Below are 19,604 nucleotides of genomic sequence, written 5' to 3' on the forward strand. Positions count from 1 at the left end.
TGAATGAAAAGACCATGTGAGGCAGCCAGGGATAGCAACACACGAATGGTCGTCAATCAAGCAACAGGTGAGTAAGTATCAAAGTAATCTTCACCTTCCTTCTATGTATAACCCTTAGCAACAAGCCTAGCTTTGTACTTCTCAATTGTACCATCAGGCCTCAGCTTCTTTTTAAACACCCATTTACAGCCCACAGGTTTGCAACCAAATGGACGGTCAACCACTTCCCACGTCCCATTGGACATAATGGAGTCCATCTCACTTTGCACTGCCTCCTTCCACATGTCAGAATCAGGAGAGGAGTATGCCTCAGAAACGGTTGTGGGAGTGTCATCCACGAGATATATAATAAAGTCTTCTCCAAAGGATTTTGCAACTCTTTGCCTCTTACTCCTTCGAGTGACAGTATTATCATCCTCCTCAGGATTTTGCTCAAGCTCATGGGTGTTATCATCAGCGTGTATATTCGATTCATGAAGTTCAGGAACAGGATCATGACTAGACACGCTAGATGCACCTATTTTCATTGGAAATTCATTCTCAAAGAACGTGGCATCTCTAGACTCCATGATCGTTCCAACAGCCATATCAAGAGCACTAGAATTTATTATTAAAAAACGATAGCCCACACTATGAATGGCATAGCCTAGGAAAACACAATCTACAGTTTTTGGTCTAAGCTTTCGCTTTTTGTTTATTGGCACGTTCACTTTGGCCAAACAACCCCAAACGCGAAGATAAGAAATATTTAATCTCTTTTTCTCCCATTCCTCAAATAGAGTGATTTCTTTGTTCTTTGTGGGCACTCTATTTAGGACATGATTCGCAGTTAAAATTGCCTCACCCCTACCATTCCTTAGATAAACCAGCTGTCTCCAACATGGCATTCACCAAGTCAGTTAGAGTGCGGTTCTTTCTCTCAGCAATCCCATTGGATTATGGTGAGTATGGAGGTGTCCTCTCATGAATTATACCGTGCACCGCGCAAAACTCAGAAAATTCATTAGAGAAATATTCTCCCCCGCGATCGGACCGCAACCGTTTGATATGCTTTTCAAGTTGATTCTCAGCCTCAGCTTTAAAGGTTTTAAAATAATGTAATGCCTCATCTTTTGTTTTAATTAGGTACACATAGCAATATCGAGTGCAATCATCTATGAACGTTATGAAGTATCTCTTACCACCTTTTGTCAAAATTCCGTTCATTTCACAAATATCGGAATGGATGAGTTCAAGTGGTGCCAACTCTCTCGCCGCAACTGCCTTGTGAGGCTTGCGAGGTTGTTTTGCCTCAACGCATGTATGACATTTGGAGCTTTTGGCAACGTCAAATTTAGGAATTAAATTCAAACCAGCTAAGCGGGACATGCAACCAAGATTAACATGACATAATCGAGAATGCCAAACATTCATCTCAACATTAACGTTATTAACGACATTATTCACTGCAAGAGGTAAAGTATCAACCAAAGACAAGCGGAACAAGCCTCCGCTCTCATAGCCTTTTCCAACAAAGGTTCCATACTTTGACATAACACATTTATTCGACTCAAACACAAGTTTAAAACCGTCTCGACATAGCAGAGAGCCACTAATAAGATTTTTCCTTATTGAGGGGACATGATGCACGTTCTTGAGTTGCACGGTCTTCCCCGAAGTAAGCTTCAGATCCACCGTACCAACACCATGAACACCAGCACGCGCGCCATTCCCCATCAGCAAGGCTCCACTCCTCCCGACCTGGTAAAAAGAAAACAAGGACTTATCAGCACACACATGTATATTTGCACCTGTATCAACCCACCAATCAGGTGAGGAACAAACTGTAAATGCAGATAAATTACCGTACCCAGAAGCGTCTGCATCAGTCTCAATGGTGTTGACTGTCTTTGCCTTTGGTGGGGGCTTCCACTTAGCCTCAGGACACTCTCTAGAGAAGTGCCCAGTGTTCCCACAAGTGAAGCAGTTCATCTTTGCCTTGTCTAATCCCATCTTCTTATTATTACCTTTCTTGAAGAAGGTAGTGGGTTTCTGCTTAAGCTCCTGCTGGGGCTTCTTCTTTTGTGGCTTAGGACGAAACTTTTGCACCACATGTGCACTAGTAGTCGCCTCACCATTCCCGCCCTTGCTCTTTCCCTTAACATCCTTTGCTCTTGCCTTGTCCTCAACATCAAGAGTGCCAACAAGTTCAGCAATGCTAAACTGCTGCCTCTTGTGTTTCAAGGTAGTAGCAAAATCAGTCCAGGAAGGTGGCAGCTTAGCAATAATGCACCCTGCCACGAACCTGTCAGGGAGAGGACAGCCGTACAGCTCCAATTCCTTCACCAGTCCCTGTATCTCATGAGCCTGTTCGACTACAGGACTGGTTATCAACCATCTTGTAGTCATGGAACTGCTCCATGATGTACAGCTCAGAACCGGTGTCGGAAAGACCGTACCGGGCCTCAAGGGCTTCCCACACAGCTCTGCCAGTCGGGAGTGGTATGTAGGCATCAACCAGAGAATCATTGATGATGCTCAACAGTGCAGCCTTGCACATGGTCTCAGCATGTCCCCGAAGCCTGCTCATCCTCATCGGATCTCACTAGTAGTAGGCTGCTCATTGAGCACATGACCACAGCGCATGGCCGACAACCACAGAAGGGCTTTCTCACACCACCTCTTGTAGTGAGTGCCCTCAAACGGCGTAGGCTTTAGCATGCCCTGCAAAGCCAACAGATGAAAATGGCCTAAAATTACGTTTTTGGAATGTTGAAGAATAAGGCATTTTCATATTTATTTTAATCCATAAAAATAACACAATAAAAATGAGAGTGAAGTCATGAATAAAAAGACAGAAACAATTCATGACAAATGTTAACATGATGATAAGACAAATTATGGAGCCGAAACATATGTGAAACATTGTTTTACATAGCTGAAGCATCACAGACATGATCATAAATATAAAAGATGTGTTCTCAAATATCAAGATCATGATGATCACAAAATTAAAAGGAACCAGAAAACCAGTACTAGCATAATCATCCAAATCAACCAAACAGAGCATGCTGAATATGAAAGCAGTATTGCCTAGGAACATCATGATATTGATGATGAAACTCAGAAGAGGGTGAAGGAGATTATACCCTGCGGCGGAGCCGCTCGCACCAGGAAAAGCCATGATGGTGCTTTGTTGTTGTAGTCGTTCCGCTCGATGTAGTGCAGAGAAGGACGCCGTGAAGAGGCACCGCTACAGGTTCACCAGCGAGTAGTCGTGCCACCACCGACACTCCCCAAAAACTGTAATCGCCCGTCTTCACCCGAGCAGGTGAAGTCCACGACGGAGACGCATTCCGGAGGCCTACTCTTCCATCTCTGGTGCTCGCCAGAGGTGGAACGGGAAGAACTTGCGCTGCTAGAAAGTGGTGTACTTCGCCAAGAGAGCTTAACCGAGAGGGGAGGATTTGTTTTATAGGCAGAGGCCAGAAGACGAGAAGCCGATGGCACCGAGGGGTCACACCTCCCTTCTGCGGTGGGAGAGACGGAGACGGAGAGCCAGAAGTCATGGGAGTTAACAGAAACTCCTCCAATCAATTCGTCACAGGAAACGGAGTTTCAAAAATAAAGGCCTCGCCCGCCCGCCTGCCTGCCTGCCTCGCCTCGCCTCGCCACGCCACGCCCACGCCCACGCGCACGGGCACGGGCTCGGGCCAGGCCGGGCGGCGGCGCGCACGTGCGCGTGTGGCATCCAGGTGATTCGCTTTTACTTCTCAAATAGATCGATCAATGATCAGGTATTTAAGTAGAGTCGCCTCTCGATTAAATTCCTATATGGTATAAAAACCATTAATGTACATGTACGGACCATAGAGTTTAATAGAGATATTAAATAAATGGGCCAAGCCCATAATATCTAACACAAATTACATCACCATGTTCGGATGTGATCTGTCCTCTGTTTTTACCAAATCTGTCATTCCAATCTCTGTACCGTGTGAACTTGAGATACTTAGATACACAAACGGTAACGCTCGGGAGCTGGCACCTGTCCGTTCGGACACCGCTTTCCGAGCCTGCGCGCAACCAGCCCAAGAAGCCTACTTCTCCTCTGCGTCTTCCCATCTCGCTCTCAAAAATATCTCCTACTCACATGCTCGCTCATCGTGTGATGCTGCGTTGTGCGCTCGCTGCTGTCGTCTTCCCTGCCGTGCACCCCATCCCGCGCCGCGCACCCTGTGTCGCCATGCCACGCTCATCCCCCACCATGCTTGCTCCAGCTCAGTGCATGGCGCGCCCCCACTGATGGCGCCATGCCCCGTGCCTCATGCCCCACGTGCACGCTCGCTCCAGAAGGTCGTGGACATTATCGATGCCATGGCCACCACGACGCGCAACCTCAGTAAGGAGATGTTGCGATGAAAGTATATGTTGCAAGCTTATGTTTCAAGTGTTTTAGAGGTTCTAAAGGTTTTGTTGCAGTTGTTTCATATGGATGTTGCAAAAGTAGATCAAGGATGTTGCATATGTTGCAAGTGTTTCGGAGGTTCGTTCAAAATGTTTTATCTGTTCCAGACGTATATTGCAAACATTCTGATCTGGATGTTTGAAAACTCTAGTTTGGTTTTGGTGAATTAATGAAACCCTAAGTGCTAACCTAGTTTATCAAGTGACCATGAGATAGGTAGCACATTCCAAGTGGTGAATAAAATGAAGATCATAACATGATGATGGTGATGTCATGGTGATGATTAAGTGCTTGGACTTGAAAAGAAGAAAGAGAAAAACAAAAGGCTCAAGGCAAAGGTATAAATTGTAGGAGCTATTTTGTTTTGGTGATCAAGACACTTAGAGAGTGTGATCACATTTAGGTTTGATAGCCGTACTATTAAGAGGGTGAAACTCGTATCGGAATGCGGTTATCAAAGTGCCACTAGATGCTCTAACTCATTATATATGCATTTAGGATCTAGTGGAGTGCTAACACCCTTGAAAATGTTTATGAAACTATGCTAACATATGTGCACAAGGTGATACACTTGGTGGTTGGCACATTTGAGCAAGGGTGAAGAAGATAGAGTTGAAAAGTAGTTGGTCACGTAGTGACCGGACGCTGGCCTCGATTGGACCGACACGTTCGGTCAGTAGAAGCTGCAAAGACGCTGGAGTCGGTCTCTGACCGAACGCTGGGACACTTGGTGACCAGACGCTAAAGGGGTGCGTCCGGTCCTAATGATGTGGCAACTCACAGTGAAGAAGGTGAGTGACTGGACGCTAGTGACTGGACCCCTAGCGTCCGATCGTGAAAAGTTGTCTCTGGATGCCTACTGGAAACGACCAGACGCTGGGGTTCAGCGTTCGGTCACTTTGAGCAGCTGCGTCCGGTCATTACTTGACCGTTGAGACCGAGCGCTCAGCATTTGAAGAGAGGGGACACGTGGCATGCATCGCACGACCGGATGCTAAGGTTCAGCGTCTGGTCACCCCGTGTGTGTGCCCAGTGAAGGGGTAGAACAACTCTATTTCATTGGGGCTTCTATTTAAGCCCCATGGCCGGCTCAAGCTCGCTCTTTTGGCCATTTGCATTGACATAACAACTTTGTGAGCTTAGCCAAAGCCCTCCCACTCATCTCCATCATTGATTCATCATCTTTGTGAGATTGGGAGAGAATCCAAGTGCATTGCTTGAGTGTTTGCATCTAGAGGCACTTGGTGTTCGTGTTTCGCTGCGGGATTCACTTGTTACTCTTGGTGGTTGCCACCACCTAGATGGCTTGGAGTAGTGAGGATCATCGAGCGGAGGGTGGTGATTGTCTCCGGCTCTGATCATGGTGATTGTGAGGGGTTCTTGACCTTTCCCCGGCAGAGAGCCAAAAGATACTTTAGTGGATTGCTCGTGGCTTGTGTGATCCTCATCTTGTGTTGGTTGTGTAGCACTCTATTGAGGGTTTGGCGTGTGATGCCAATTAGCGCGTGAACCTCCAAGTGAGTGAATCGCCACAACGAGAACTAGCTTACCGGCAAGCAAGTGAACCTTAGAAAAAAATTATTGTGTCATCATTTGATTCCGAAGTGATTGGTCTTCATTGGTATTCATTCTAGTGATTGATTGGCTCCTTCCTCGACACGGCGGTATAACCATTTTGCTCACTCTCTTTACATTACCGCAAACTAGTTGTAAGCTCTTTAGTGTAGCTAGTTGAGATTGTTAGTTTGGTTAGTGTGGCTCTTTACTTAGCATTTGAGAGCACACTAACTTAGTGCAGTGACATAGCTATTGTGTGGAGAGAAACTATATAAACTAGAATTGTGGTAGATGGCTTGCATTTTTAGTAGGCTAGCGTAACACTTGCTTCGCCTCATTATTGTCTAACCGGTTTGTTAAGTGTTGTTGTAGAAATTTTTTTATAGGCTATTCACCACCTCTAGCCATTAGGACCTTTCAATGTTGCATATGTTTTACACATATGTTGCAACAATATGTTCCAAATGTTTTAGCTGTTTTAGTCTTATGTTGCAGTAAGTGTTATCATGTTGCAAGTTGCAAGTGTTTTATCTTGATGTTGTATATGTTTCACACATATGTTATAAATGTATGTTCTTGATGTTTCATCTGTTTTATACGTATGTTGCATTCAAGTGTTTGATGTTGCACGCGTTTCATGTTGTTTGGAGAGTCAGAGGGCGTGGGGGAGTGATGGTGGCACAACACAGGTGCTAGGGAATGGGGCGTGGCAAGCTAGGGGCTAGGGGATGAGGAGCACGACACCGATGTCCTGCGATGGGGCGTGCTGGGGGCCGACGGTTGAGCCACGACGGGGGAGGGCTGCGCGTGCGGGGCGGGGCGTACGACCTTGAATCGAGGCAGATGGTATGGGCTACACGTGCGAGACGAGTCGTTCGGACACATGGCGCTGCGACAGGGCAGGGTGCACATTTGGGGCGGTAAAAAATCAGTGGATGAGGGCAGGTTGCACGGCCGTCCAGACGCGCGCATCTATCCGAACGTCTGGGCACTAGCTTCCCGGGCCTGCGCGCAGCCGGCCCAACAAGGCCGCTTCCTCTCTGCATCTCCCCATCTCTCTCTCAAAAATATCTCCCACTCTCGTGCTCATCTTCCCCGCTCACTGCTGTCGTCTTCCCCGCTATGCACCCATCCCTGGTCGTGCACCCTCTGTTGCCGCGCCATGCTTATCCCCCGCCGCGCCTACTCTAGCTCACTGCGTGTCGTGCCCCATCTCCCACGCGCTCTAAGGTGCTGTTGGGGTGCTATCGGTGCCACCGTTCCCCACCAGAAAGGTCGTGACCGCCGTTGACGTTGTGGTCGCCGCAACGCGCGACCTCAACAAGGAGATGTTGTGATGAAAGCGTATGTTTCAAGTGTTCCAGACGTTTCAGAGGTATATTGCAATTGTTTCATATGGATGTTGCAAGGTAGGTCAGGGATGTTGCATATGTTGTATATGTTGCAAGTCTTCTAGAGACAAGTTGCAAGTGTTTCAAAGGTTTGTTCAAAATGTTTCATCTGTTCTTGACGTATGTTGCAAGCAATCTGATCTGGATGTTGCATATGTTTCACACATATGTTGCAACAATAAGTTCCAAATGTTTCAGTCTTATGATGCAGTAAGTGTTATCATGCTGCAAGTTGCAAGTGTTTTATCTAGATGTTGCATATGTTTTACACACATGTTGCAGTGTTTGTTCCAGATGTTTCATCTGTTCTATACGTATGTTGCGTTCAAGTGTTTCATGTCGCACATTTTTCATGTTGTTCGGAGAGTCAGGGAGCGCGAGGAGTGATGGTGGCACAGCACAGGCGTGGGGGAATGGGTTGTGACGAGCTAAGGGCCGGCGGACGGGGCACGTTGGGGCCGGCGGTTGAGGTGTGATGGGGCAGGGTGCACGTGCAAGAGCCTTGAATTGAGGCGGACAGGGCGGGCTATGCGTGTGAGGCGAGTTGTCCAGATACGCGGATGCTGCGACGGGTGGGTTGCGCATGCGGGGCGGGAAAAAGAATCAGCGGATGGGGCAAGCTGCGCGGGCGTCCGGACTAGATGTCCGGACGCTAGCATAGCCGGTACACAAAACAATCTAACATGGTCGCAATAGTAGGAGACACGTATAGAAAATTTAAGGATAAATTTAAGACCTAAAATGAATAAAAAAATTTATCTATGCTATCTCTTTGTTCATGTTCTAACATCATATCGATAAACTCTAACATCTATTCGGCTGTCGTAACTTCTGTAATTTGGGCAATGTTCAGATATCCTAAACTAATGCTTGGTTCCATTTGCTCCTCTCAACTATTTTAGTTGGTCTTGTTTAACCCCTAACAAGATTTGTTTTTTTATTTCTCTATGCATAATTTGAATTTTGATTTCAAAAATTGTGGTGTGATAAGGACATCATATTTCATGTTGAAAAATACATTACCAAATTTTCATTGTTATGTTTCATATAATTTTGTATTTCTAGTATTTATTTTTATTAAGTCATAAACTATCAAAATAATGATGAAAATTTATGAAATATTTTTTTAATATGAACTATGATGTCCACTATCAGCTGATTTTTTTTAAAAAAAAATAGATTTAGCTCTTGGAAAATGAGATTTTTTTTAAAAAAAGAGCAAAAATAGATTTAGCTCTTTTTATAGATTTGATCAAACTAAGTCTTTTGATTTATCCAAAAACGAGAATTGCGACGGAAGTAACAGTCTGCGGCTCCTTTCCTATCTCGAATCAGTTTTTCCGTCTGCACTTCTGCACCGGCGCGGCGGCGCCGATTACCTGTTCGACGGAATGCACAAGAACGACGAGGCGCCCTCCCGCATCACTTGCTTTCCTCTCTGACTCAGCTGGAGGACGAGGCCGTGTTGCGCGCCGGCCCGCCGACAGTCTGCGGAACGTGGAATGGAGGTCCACCGTCTGCGCCCGGCGCCCCGTCCTGCACATCACCAACGCCGACGGATGGAACATGGAAGAGGGTCCAACGGCGGAATGCTTGTTGCTTGGTTTAGGGGGAAACCCTGGCAGTCTGGCACAGCGGCCACGCTGTGTTCGACAGAATGCCTGAGGGCACGCATCCAGCAGCAAGGAGACGGCCGGCCGCTGCTAACAGGGCGTCAGTGTCCTCCCGGAGGATCCCATCCATCACCAAAATCCACAAGGTTATTTGTTTAGTACTACTACTACTACTATCTTGCTACAATTCCGTAGTTCCGTCCATGCCTTAACTCGCGGCCATCTCATAGCCAAAGGGGAGGTTGTAAACTGCTGTTCCGAATATCTTGTGATGTGCCTTTTGTAGGCCAAGGAAAAAGAGGAGACGGGAAATTCCCGTGCAAAGTGTAAGCCAACAAAAGACACATCGGTTGTTTCTCGGTGTAAACTCAACCACATTTGCAGTCATTCAGACTTAGCATCTCGAAAATAATTAAGATATGTGGATGGATAAATCTACAAACAGTTGTAACATGGAGGCGTCATAGTCCAGTGCTCTGTGCTTTCTATCAACAACTAGTGCTGGCAAGAGGAGTGCTTATCATGCCCCACCTTCTGATGTCCGGGTATAGTTTCAAACTTTAGTTTGGCAGGAAGTTTCGATTTTCCTTCCTTTACCACTATCGACTAAACTTTTGTTTGGCAGGAAGGCACGCTTTACCTCTATTTACCAGTATTGACCAGACTTTTGTTTGGCAGGAAGTCTCGCTTTACCTTCCTTCAGAGACTTGTTGAAATGCCCACTACCTCACTAAAGTTATATGACACAAGTGAGTTCCACCGGAGCTACCAAAGGCACCAGTTTTCTCTGCTATCTCGCTAAGCTGCAGCACCCACATTCTTGCAGCTCTGCATCCTGAACCGAGAAGTTCAGTGGTTTTTATAACCTGAAACACACTGCTGTGTTTGGGAGAAAGAAGCTGATCCGAGCTCAAATTCAAGGTACTTGCTTGGACGGTTCGACCCAGCACACTGTTTGTCGAATAGTTAGTTGGGATTACGATCCTGTGTACTGACTTAATCCCAAGTCTGATAAACTCTAAATATACCATCTGACAGGCCCAATTCGAAGCATCCAATCCAATTCCATCAATTCTATTCCTCTTACTTCCGATGCCAATGGTTTGAATCTTGGTTGGCAAGGAAGTTTCGTAGTGCCTTCCTTTTCACCTTCCTTGCAGTCTCCAAGGGTTGTTACATGTCTCATTCATGCTATTAATCCAGAGAAAATATCTGCCACTACATTTATTGGTGTTATAAGCAAGAAGAGGTAATCAGGAAGATTTGAACTCGAGCTAAGCTGCACCTCCTGCCTTCTCCAACTCTTGCAGCCTGAGCCCCAAAAGCTCCCTAGTTTCAACGGCACAGGGCAGGATCAGAGCCCAGCGACTTGTTTGGGAATAAGTGGGATTGGGCAAGGTAGCTGATCGGAGCTTGAATTCTAGGTGCGTGCTCTTATTCCTCCTGCACATATATTTTCTTCCCATGTTAAATACGTACTTATTAATCATGTTGAGTTCTTTTTTCTCGTTTCTTAATGAGTGCCACCAAGTACTCAAGACACAGCACATACAAGTATCATACTTCTGTTGCTCATGCTGACTAATCTTCCATCCCTGCATCAATCATGTGGCATGGATCAGTAATTCTGTATAATCTAGAGGGTCTGTTAGACAGTTATATGTGCTATGCGTGTGTGGGTCCAGCGCTAGGCGATAACCACCAGCTGGCCCTGTGCTGTTTTTGTTAGAGAGATTTGAGGAGATCTTGATTGGTGCTGTTTCTATAAATTACAAGATCTCCTCCCCCTATATATATGTACACCTGGTCTCTCAAGCAATCAATCCACCAATTCCATGCATTCTCATTTGCTTTCATGGTTTCATGAGTCTAGATTAATCACCAGATTCTCTTTCGCTCTAGCGCGTGCCTCTTCCCCGACGCTACTGCTCTAGTGAGCACCCCTTCCCCGGCGCTCCTCCCGCTAGCGCCGCCGTCGATGTCGACAGCTCTTCCACCAACGATGCTGATGCCGCTGCTGCTGACCTCAAGCGCGAGGAGGACGACCTCACCGCCTGCCCTTCCGCCAACGATACTGCCACCGCTGCTACTGACCTCGAGCGCGAGGAGGACGACCTCACCACCAAAGAGGCCAGCGAGCGCGCAGCCCAACTCGCCCGCGACACCGCCCTCACTCGTGCCCAGGACGCCGAGCGCGAAGATGCCCTCACCCAACTGGAGCACGATGCGGCGGACGCACGTCTTCCGATCGCTCTCGACTGCGCTGATCACGAGCGTGTGGCGGACGAGACACCCTAGGATGACGCCGTCGCCACCGACGACGTCCTCACCAACGCAGCTGAACCCCATCTCTTCGAGGCACTTCTTCAACACGAGGTTGCTACGCTCTTCAATCTACACGCGCAAGCGGTTGCCGTGCAGAATATCCATGCCCTCATGCCCTTCGTCCTTGACCTCAACTCCGCCTTCTTCGCAAGATGGCGCGAGTCCTTCCTCCTCACGATCGGCAAGCTTTCCCTGCACCAACACGTCCTTTCCAATGTCACTGCACCCACTCCTGATTGGTTGCGCATGAATTGGGTCGTTGGACATGGCTCCTCAGCACCATCTTCGACGACCTACGACCTCACCGACGCCGTCTCCAAGCACGACGCCACTGTCTGCGCACCTGGCTTGCCATCGAATCCCAGTTCCTTGGGAACCACGCGACACGCATGCTCTTCACCGACAGGCGTTCCACTCCGTCTCCCAAGGCAACCTCTCGGTCTCCGAGTACTGCCGGCGCTACAGGAGCATGGCGGAGGACCTCCATGACCTTGGTGAGCCCATCTTCGACCATATGCTCGTCCTCAACATCATTCGCGTCCTCAACGAGCACTTCACCGCCCTTGGCCTTCGTCTCCGGCGCCGCAACCACCCCCCCCCCCCCCCCCCCCCCCCCCCCACCTTCCTCCAGGTGCAGGATGACCTCCAGCTCGTGCAGCTAACTATGGCAAAGAAGGATCTCGCCGTGGCGCTCACCACGACCACAGGCCATGTGGCGCACCCGTGCCCTCCTCTAATGCTCCATCCGCAACAGCTGCACCGCCTCCCAAGAAACCCCAGTAGCAGGAGGCCACTTGCTCTAGAGGCGGCACTCCCAAGCACAACAAGCGTGGTGGCAAGGGCGACTGCGGCGGCTCCCCCCATCCCGGCGGCAATTTCCACTCCGCAGGCGTGACTAGACCGCGCCCCGGGGCTTCATGGCCCAGCTACAATCCCTGGTTCGGGACCATTCAAATGTGACCTGCACCAAGGGCCCTAATGGCGCATGGGCCTCCCCAGCATCTGCATGCCCTTCTTGCTGGCCCAGGAGCAGTGGGCCGGCTAGTGGGGCATGCCTCCCCAGCGGCTATGGGCCACCTGGTTGGGATCAGCAGACACTTGCTGCCAATTTTCAAACCATGTCTCTCCTATCAGTGCCCGTCAATGAGTGGTATTTTGACTCTGGCGCCACACATCACATGACTGCCTACGCTGGTATACTCACTCTCACCCCTTCTTCTTGTCCACCTCACATTATTGTCAACAACATGCATTTACTTCCTATTACCACCACTGGCATCGCTTATTTACCTCACAACCTTCATCTTAATAATGTTGTTGTTTCCTCGAACCTTATTAAGAATCTCATTTATGTATGCCAGTTTACTTCCGACACTAATTGGTCTGTGGAATTGGACTCTTTTGACTGTTTTTTTGAAGGCTCTTCCGTCTCAGAGAGAGATCGCTAGGTGTGACAGCTCCGGTCCCCTCTACCTGTTGCAGTTTCCAGCGTCCGCCTTCCATGCCGCTGCCACCTCCTCTGTTTAACATCAGTGTCTCGGCCATCCTGGTCATGGAGTCCTATCTAAGCTAGCACAATGTTTTGATTTTCGTTGTAATAAAGTGCTTGTGACACTCTTTGTCATGCGTGTCAGCTTGGGCGTCATACACGTCTTCCTTTTCATGCGTTGTCATCTCGTGCCACTCATAATTTTCAGTTAATACATTGTGATCTTTGGACCTCCCCCATTACTAGTGTCTCTGGTCATAAGTATTATTTGGTTATTCTTGATGACTGCTCGCATTATCTCTGGACATTTTCTTTGCGTCTCAAGTCTGACACTTTCTCCACTCTTTCTAACTTTTTCGCTTATGTTCACACCTCGTTTGATGTCACCATTCAGGGGGTTCAATGCAACAACGGCTGCGAATTTGACAACTCCAGCACCCACATGTTCTTCCTCTCCCATGGGATACACTACGCATTTCTTGCCCCTACACCTCGCCCTAGAACGGTAAAGCTGAATGCGTTACCCGCACCACAAATAATGTCGTTCGCTCACTTTTGTTCTAGGCCAACATTCCTCCCCAGTTTTGGGCCCTGGCTATTAGCACTGCCACCTATCTCCTGAACATTCTTCCCACCAAAACATTGAATTTTTTCTACACCTCACTTCTCCCTCTTTGGGACTCAGCCATCCTATGAGCACCTCCACGTCTTTGGTTCCAAGTGCTATACCAATCTCTCTACCACCGCCATCCATAAACTTGCTCCTTACTCTGCCTTGTGTGTCTTCCTTGGCTATCCCTTCACCACAAGGGCTATCTCTACATTGATTGTCACACAAATCGCATCATCATCTCTCTGCCATCATCATGTTTATTGCCTGTAGGAACAACCCCCCCTGCACAGCCACGTGCGGCAACTAGCGCCGCCACACAGCCACGTGCGGCCCCCGGCACCCCGGACTACCCACCCCTTGTGGCCCTAGCGGTCAGGTTGCAGCCACCTTGGCTCCCTGCTCCGTGCCCATGCTCGGTGGGTGGGCCACCTTTGGGGCCACGCTCGCTTTCCACCCCAGCACCAACTGCGAGCAGCCTTAGTGCCCGGGTGGCATCCCAGGCCTCCGTTGGGTCTGGCGTTGGCCCTTCCAGGCAGTAGTTGGTAGCCACTCTGCAGCCTCCTCGATGCTTTGGCACTGTCTATGCCCCACGTCCTCCCACGGCACCGGTCCAGGCACCCACGGTGTCACCCCTTGTGGCGCCCACGGCGTTGCCCCCCATGATGCCCATGGTGTTGCCCCAGTGACATGGTGCGTGCCATAGTACCAGCCCTCCCCTCCCTGCTGATGCTATATCTGTGTCGCCCATGGTGAACCAACATGCCATGGTCACCCGTGGGAAGCATGGTTTTCGTCAGCCAGCACTTTTCCAGGCTACGCCCCTATCTCCAGTTCCCTGACTTACCGTACTGCCCTCGCCGATCCAAATTGGCGAGCTGCTATGCAAGCTGAGTTCTTTGCTCTGTTGTCCAATCACATGTGGGACCTTCCTCGACCGCCTCGGTCCAATGTGGTGACAGGAAAATGGGTGTTCAAACACAAATTCAAAGCTGATGGGTCCTTTGAGTGATACAAGGCATGTTGGGTTCATTGCAGATTCACCCAACATCCCAGTGTTGATTTTGGAGAGACATTTAGCCCTGTCGTCAAGCCTACTACTGTACGGAGTGTTCTCTCTTTGGCTCTCTCACGCTCATGGCTTATTCATCAGCTTGATGTCGATAATGCCTTCCTGCATGGTACTTTGTCGGAGACAATTTACAGCACTCAGCCCTCCAAATTTGAAGATTCTACTCATCCTGATTATGTGTGCCGACTTAATCGTTCTCTTTATGGACTTAAGCAGACACCTCGGGCTTGGCACAACAGATTTGCCTCCCATCTATTGTTGTGGAGCAGACACTGTCTACCTCCTGCTCTATGTTGATGACATTGTGTTGACAGCTTCCTCCACCCCTCTGCTCTAGTGAACTATTGGTGCCCTTCAGCAAGAGTTCCAAATGAAGGATCTTGGCGTCCTTCATGACTTCCTGGGTATGCATGTTCAGCACACGAGCTCGGGTCTCCTCCTCTCTCAGTGGCATAATATGACTGAGATCCTGGAGCGTGCCGGGTGACTACAAGCCATGCTCGATGCCTGTTGATGTAAATCTGAAGCTCTCAGCCAATGGCGACCTTGTGCCTGATCCTACGGATTTCTGTAGTCTTGCAGGTGCTGTTCAGTATCTGACCTTCACCAGGCCTAACATCTATTATGTAGTTCAGCAAGTCTGCCTTCACATGCATGATCCCCGGGAGCCACATTTTGCTGCCCTCAAGCGCATTCTGCGCTACGTCCCTAGCACTCTGGAGATGGGTTTGTTCCTACACCTTGGCTCTCAGTCCGACTTGGTAGTCTTCTCTAGGTTTGTTCCTACACCCCTGCTCTCAGTCCGACTTGGTAGTCTTCTCTGGGTTTGTTCTTGCGCCCCTGCTCTCAATCCGACTTGGTAGTCTACTTTGATGCTGACTGGGCTAGATGTCCCGATACGCGCAAGTCAACCTTCGATTGTGGAGTGTTTCTTGGTGAAAACATGGTCTCTTGGTCATCCAAGCGTCAGAACACCGTCTCTCATTCCAGTGCCGAGGCTGAGTACTGAGCTATTGCAAACGCCGTCGCAGAAGCCACCTGGTTACACCAACTGTTTTCTGAGCTGCACACTCCTTTGCGCAATACAACCTTGGGTATTGTGGCAACATCAGCATAGTCTACATGTCTTCGAACCCCGTTCAGCATTAGCGCACCAAACATGTGGAGATCGATCTACACTTTGTTTGGGAGTGTGTTGCAATTGGTGATGTCCGTGTCCTCTGTGTCCCTACGGCATCTCAGTTCGCCGACATCTTCGCCAAGGGGCTGCATTTGTCAGTCTTCACGGAGTTCTGGTCCAGTCTAAACGCCATTATACTAACGCTTCGACGCGGGGGCGTGTTAGACAGTTATATGTGCTATGCGTGTGTGGGTCTAGCGCTAGGCGATAACCGTCGGCCGGCCTTGTGTTGTTTTAGTTAGAGAGATTTGAGGAGATCTTGTTGGTGCTGCTTCTATAAACCACAAGATCTTGATTGGACACCTGGTCTCTCAATCAATCAATTCACTAATTCCACGCAGTCTCATTTGATTTCAGGGTCCACCAAACAGAGCAAACACCAACATCAAACTATTATTTTTAGTTTCCCCAACTGAGTTGGGATGTAAAAAAGAATAGACCATCCAGACAGCTCAGGCTAATTCAAAAATTTCAGATCTTTTGTCATCCATTGTTTGATTACAGAGTTGAAAATTAATGTTGCTATATTTGCATGTCCACCATATATTATATTAGTTTTGAATTGCAAAACTTGATATAACCGTTAGCTTTGCATTTTCATTCACAGGGCTTTGTCATGCAATAGAGCCTTTCAAATATGAGTGGAATGGAGGCTGCTTTAGCATCTGGACTGTCAGAGGTTGTAGGAAACAAGCTAGTTTCACTGATATCAAGTGAGTTTGCTGCCACAACTGGTGTGAAAAAAGATCTCTCTGAGCTCCAGGGTGTACACGCAGAGATTATGAGTTGGCTGTCTTTGCTTCATGACAGAGCAATAGAGAGTGACCCATCGCTTCGATGGTTGATAAAATTGAGAAATCTTCTTAATGACATCTATGATTTACTTGATGAAGTATACCTTGAAGATGAGAAATACAGGATAGATAGAGACCATGGCAAGCATGCTATAGCTGTCTGGTTTTGTGGGAAACCAAAGTTGCTTCTGTTTCGACGGAAGGTGGCCCATAAAATCAAAGCAATCAAGGTGGAATTTGATGCAATTGTGAAGCAAAAAAGTGATGCCAATACTATACTACATAATTTACATTTGGATCAACTAATACAAAGCAAAAATAAGATAACTAGGGAGCCGTCCTTAATGAGTAATAATAAAGAGTCAAAAATACCATCAAGGGATCATGTGAAGAGTGAAATCATATTAGAGCTTGTGGAATCTAAAAAAGGAGAAGCTGGTCGTATAGTTTCTATTGTTGGGCTTGGTGGATCTGGCAAAACTACGTTGGCCCAACACATCTGCCATGATGACAAGATAAAAGGGCACTTCAAAGATACAATATTCTGGATCCATGTGTCGCAAGAATTTTGCAGGGACAAACTTATAGGCAAGCTATTTGAAGCTATCATTGGGCAGAAGTCAGATCATCACGCTCAACAACACATGCTCCGTGTGATTTCAAACAAATTGAGTGGTAATAAGTTTCTTCTTGTTATGGATGATGCTTGGCATGAGGACAGGCATGACTGGGAAAATTTCATGGTGCTCTTAGACAATGGTGCACCGGGAAGCAAGATTCTTCTAACTACCCGTAATCAAAGTGTTGCGAAAGCAGTGGAATCTAAGGCTATATTCAAATTGGCATTCTTATCAGTGGATGAGAGCTGGAGCTTCTTTCTAAACACTTGTGGTTGGGTAGAGGAAGATTTGGGCTATGCTTTTATTCCAGTAGGAAAAGATATCGTCAAGAAGTGTGGTGGGGTGCCACTAGCAATAAAAACTCTTGGATCTGTACTCCGGGAAAGAAGGGGGATAAATACTTGGAGGGCCATAAGAGAGAGTAATTTATGGGATGAAGAGAATATAGAAGCTCGTGTGTTCACATCCTTGAAACTAAGCTATATTTACTTGAAAGATCATCTGAAGCAGTGCTTTACATTTTGCTCTATATTCCCTAAAGGTTGTGAAATCAACAAAGATTACTTGATTGAACAATGGATGGCCCATGGATTCATCAAGTTGAAGAAGGAAGAGCTAGCACATGATATTGGAAATGAATACTTTGATTCGCTTATGAGAGCTGGTTTTCTTCATGATCCAGTTGAAACTTTTCCACAAAGAAGTGTATCTTGCAAGATGCATGACCTAATTCATGATCTTACTCAATATATTTTACGGAATGAAGTGGTGACGTCTCTACCAAAGAAGACTACAGATTGTTCACAAAATTGCAGATATTTATCTTTGACATCTTGCAGTGGGAAGGTTGAAAGGGCTCTATTTTACAAGGTCCGTGCTGTATATGTCTCTGGAGGTAACCCATCATTTGATAATCTTGTTAAGAAGAGTTTCTATGTCCGCAGTGTTGTTCTAGACTATGCAGTTGATACTCCGTTTCCATTATTTGTATTGAAATTAGAACATCTTGCATATCTTGAAATACATCATGTTAGCTGCCCAAAACTTCCAGAAGCTATCTCTGTCTGTTGGAACTTGCAGTCACTTCATCTTATTAGTTGCAAAGGTTTTGTGACATTACCTGAGTCTATTGGCAAACTTAAGAAGCTACAAACTCTAGAGTGCAATATTATTACTGATCTCAAGACTTTGCCTCAGTCCATTGGTAACTGCCGAGATCTTCAGTCCTTGCAACTAAATTATTGTGAAAAGCTCAGAGAGATACCAAGCTCCGTGGGCAGATTGGGAAACCTAAGGGTGCTTCATATAATTAGATGTTCATCTTTGCAACAACTATTGTTAGACTTCAATGGGGAGTTAAGCAACTTACAGGCAGTCAGCTTACATGGTTGTGAGGATCTCCGAGATCTACCAAGCACATTTGCCTGTCGTATCCTGCATACTCTTGACCTTTCTGAAACCAAAATAACTGTGCTACCCCAATGGGTTACTTCAATTGGTACTCTAGAGCATATAGACCTTCATAACTGCAAGGATCTAGTGGAGTTGCCTAAAGGTATAATTAACTTAAAAAATCTTGAGGTTTTCAATCTAGCGGGTTGCAGCAAACTACAATGCATGCCATCAGGGTTTAGACAGCTGACTCGCTTAAGATATATAGGCCGGTTTGCTGTTGGGTGTGGTGAAGATGATGCAAGGATCTCAGAGCTTGAAAATCTTGATATGATAGGTGATTATGTGGAAATTAGCAACCTTAAACATCTAAAGGATCCAAGTGAGGCAGAAAAGGCCATGTTGAAGCGGAAGAATATATGGAGTTTGGAGTTGGATTGGTCTTCAAGTCAAACCGAGGAAGAGTTAGTATCAGATGTGGAACAAGACCAGGGTGTACTTAATGCTCTTGAACCACCATCGCAAATTATTTTTCTTGAAAATCTGCGGTTACAGAGGCCCCTGTTTGCCACCTTGGATGATGAAGCAAAATGATTCTTCTTGTTGTGGAGGGAAAATGATAAAGCAAACCAGCATATGTCAGTTCCTTTCTCTAACAAACATGACACTAGAAGGATTTCCAAACTTGAAGTATATCCGAGGACTTTTGGTGTTTGGTTCGCTGAAGTTCCTGAACCTATAATATTCATAATAGAAAACAACAGGTCAGCGGTCCCCGTCCCCCCGCGCTGCCCCCATGGCGGCCGGGCCTGGATCCGCCGCCGCCGGCCACCGAATCAGCCCGCCACCCTCAACCGACCTCAATCCCGCCGCTACCCAGGCTCCTCCGCCGTTGTGCGAACTCGCGCCGGCAGATCCCCCACTCCCCCGCATCAAATCCTTTGTTGTGGGGTCGATTCAAATCCCGCTCGTCCCATTCATCGTCACCCCGGCCGCTGCCGTGCGCAAGGTTAGGTTCGCGTTAACTCCTCCCCGCCCTCCCAACCACCAGAGTCGCGTCCGCCATTACTCCCCACCCCCAGCTTTCACCTCCAGGAAATCCGTTAGGCCTGCT

General features: G+C 47.5%; 1 protein-coding gene across 4 annotated transcripts; it reads left to right on the forward strand.

The window, feature by feature from the left end:
• Positions 1 to 9,790: 9,790 nt before the first annotated feature.
• LOC136486598 (putative disease resistance protein RGA3) lies at positions 9,791 to 19,220 on the forward strand. Of its 4 annotated transcripts, XR_010766887.1 has the most exons (5): positions 9,791 to 9,929; positions 10,047 to 10,432; positions 10,911 to 11,827; positions 11,965 to 12,527; positions 12,753 to 13,059. XR_010766887.1 is itself a non-coding variant. In XM_066483535.1 (3 exons), exon 3 carries the CDS (start codon positions 16,322 to 16,324, stop codon positions 19,082 to 19,084), a length of 2,763 nt encoding a protein of 920 aa, XP_066339632.1. In that variant the 5' UTR covers positions 9,791 to 9,929; positions 10,047 to 10,432; positions 16,292 to 16,321; the 3' UTR covers positions 19,085 to 19,220. The 4 variants fall into 4 exon arrangements, 2 of the variants coding, with proteins under 2 accessions (XP_066339632.1, XP_066339633.1); XR_010766886.1 differs by lacking the exons at positions 10,911 to 11,827; positions 11,965 to 12,527; XM_066483535.1 differs by lacking the exons at positions 10,911 to 11,827; positions 11,965 to 12,527; positions 12,753 to 13,059 and adding an exon at positions 16,292 to 19,220.
• The last annotated feature ends 384 nt before the right edge of the window (positions 19,221 to 19,604 follow it).

This window comes from Miscanthus floridulus, chromosome 10 (assembly GCF_019320115.1).
Source record: "Miscanthus floridulus cultivar M001 chromosome 10, ASM1932011v1, whole genome shotgun sequence".
Lineage (NCBI taxonomy): Eukaryota > Viridiplantae > Streptophyta > Magnoliopsida > Poales > Poaceae > Miscanthus > Miscanthus floridulus.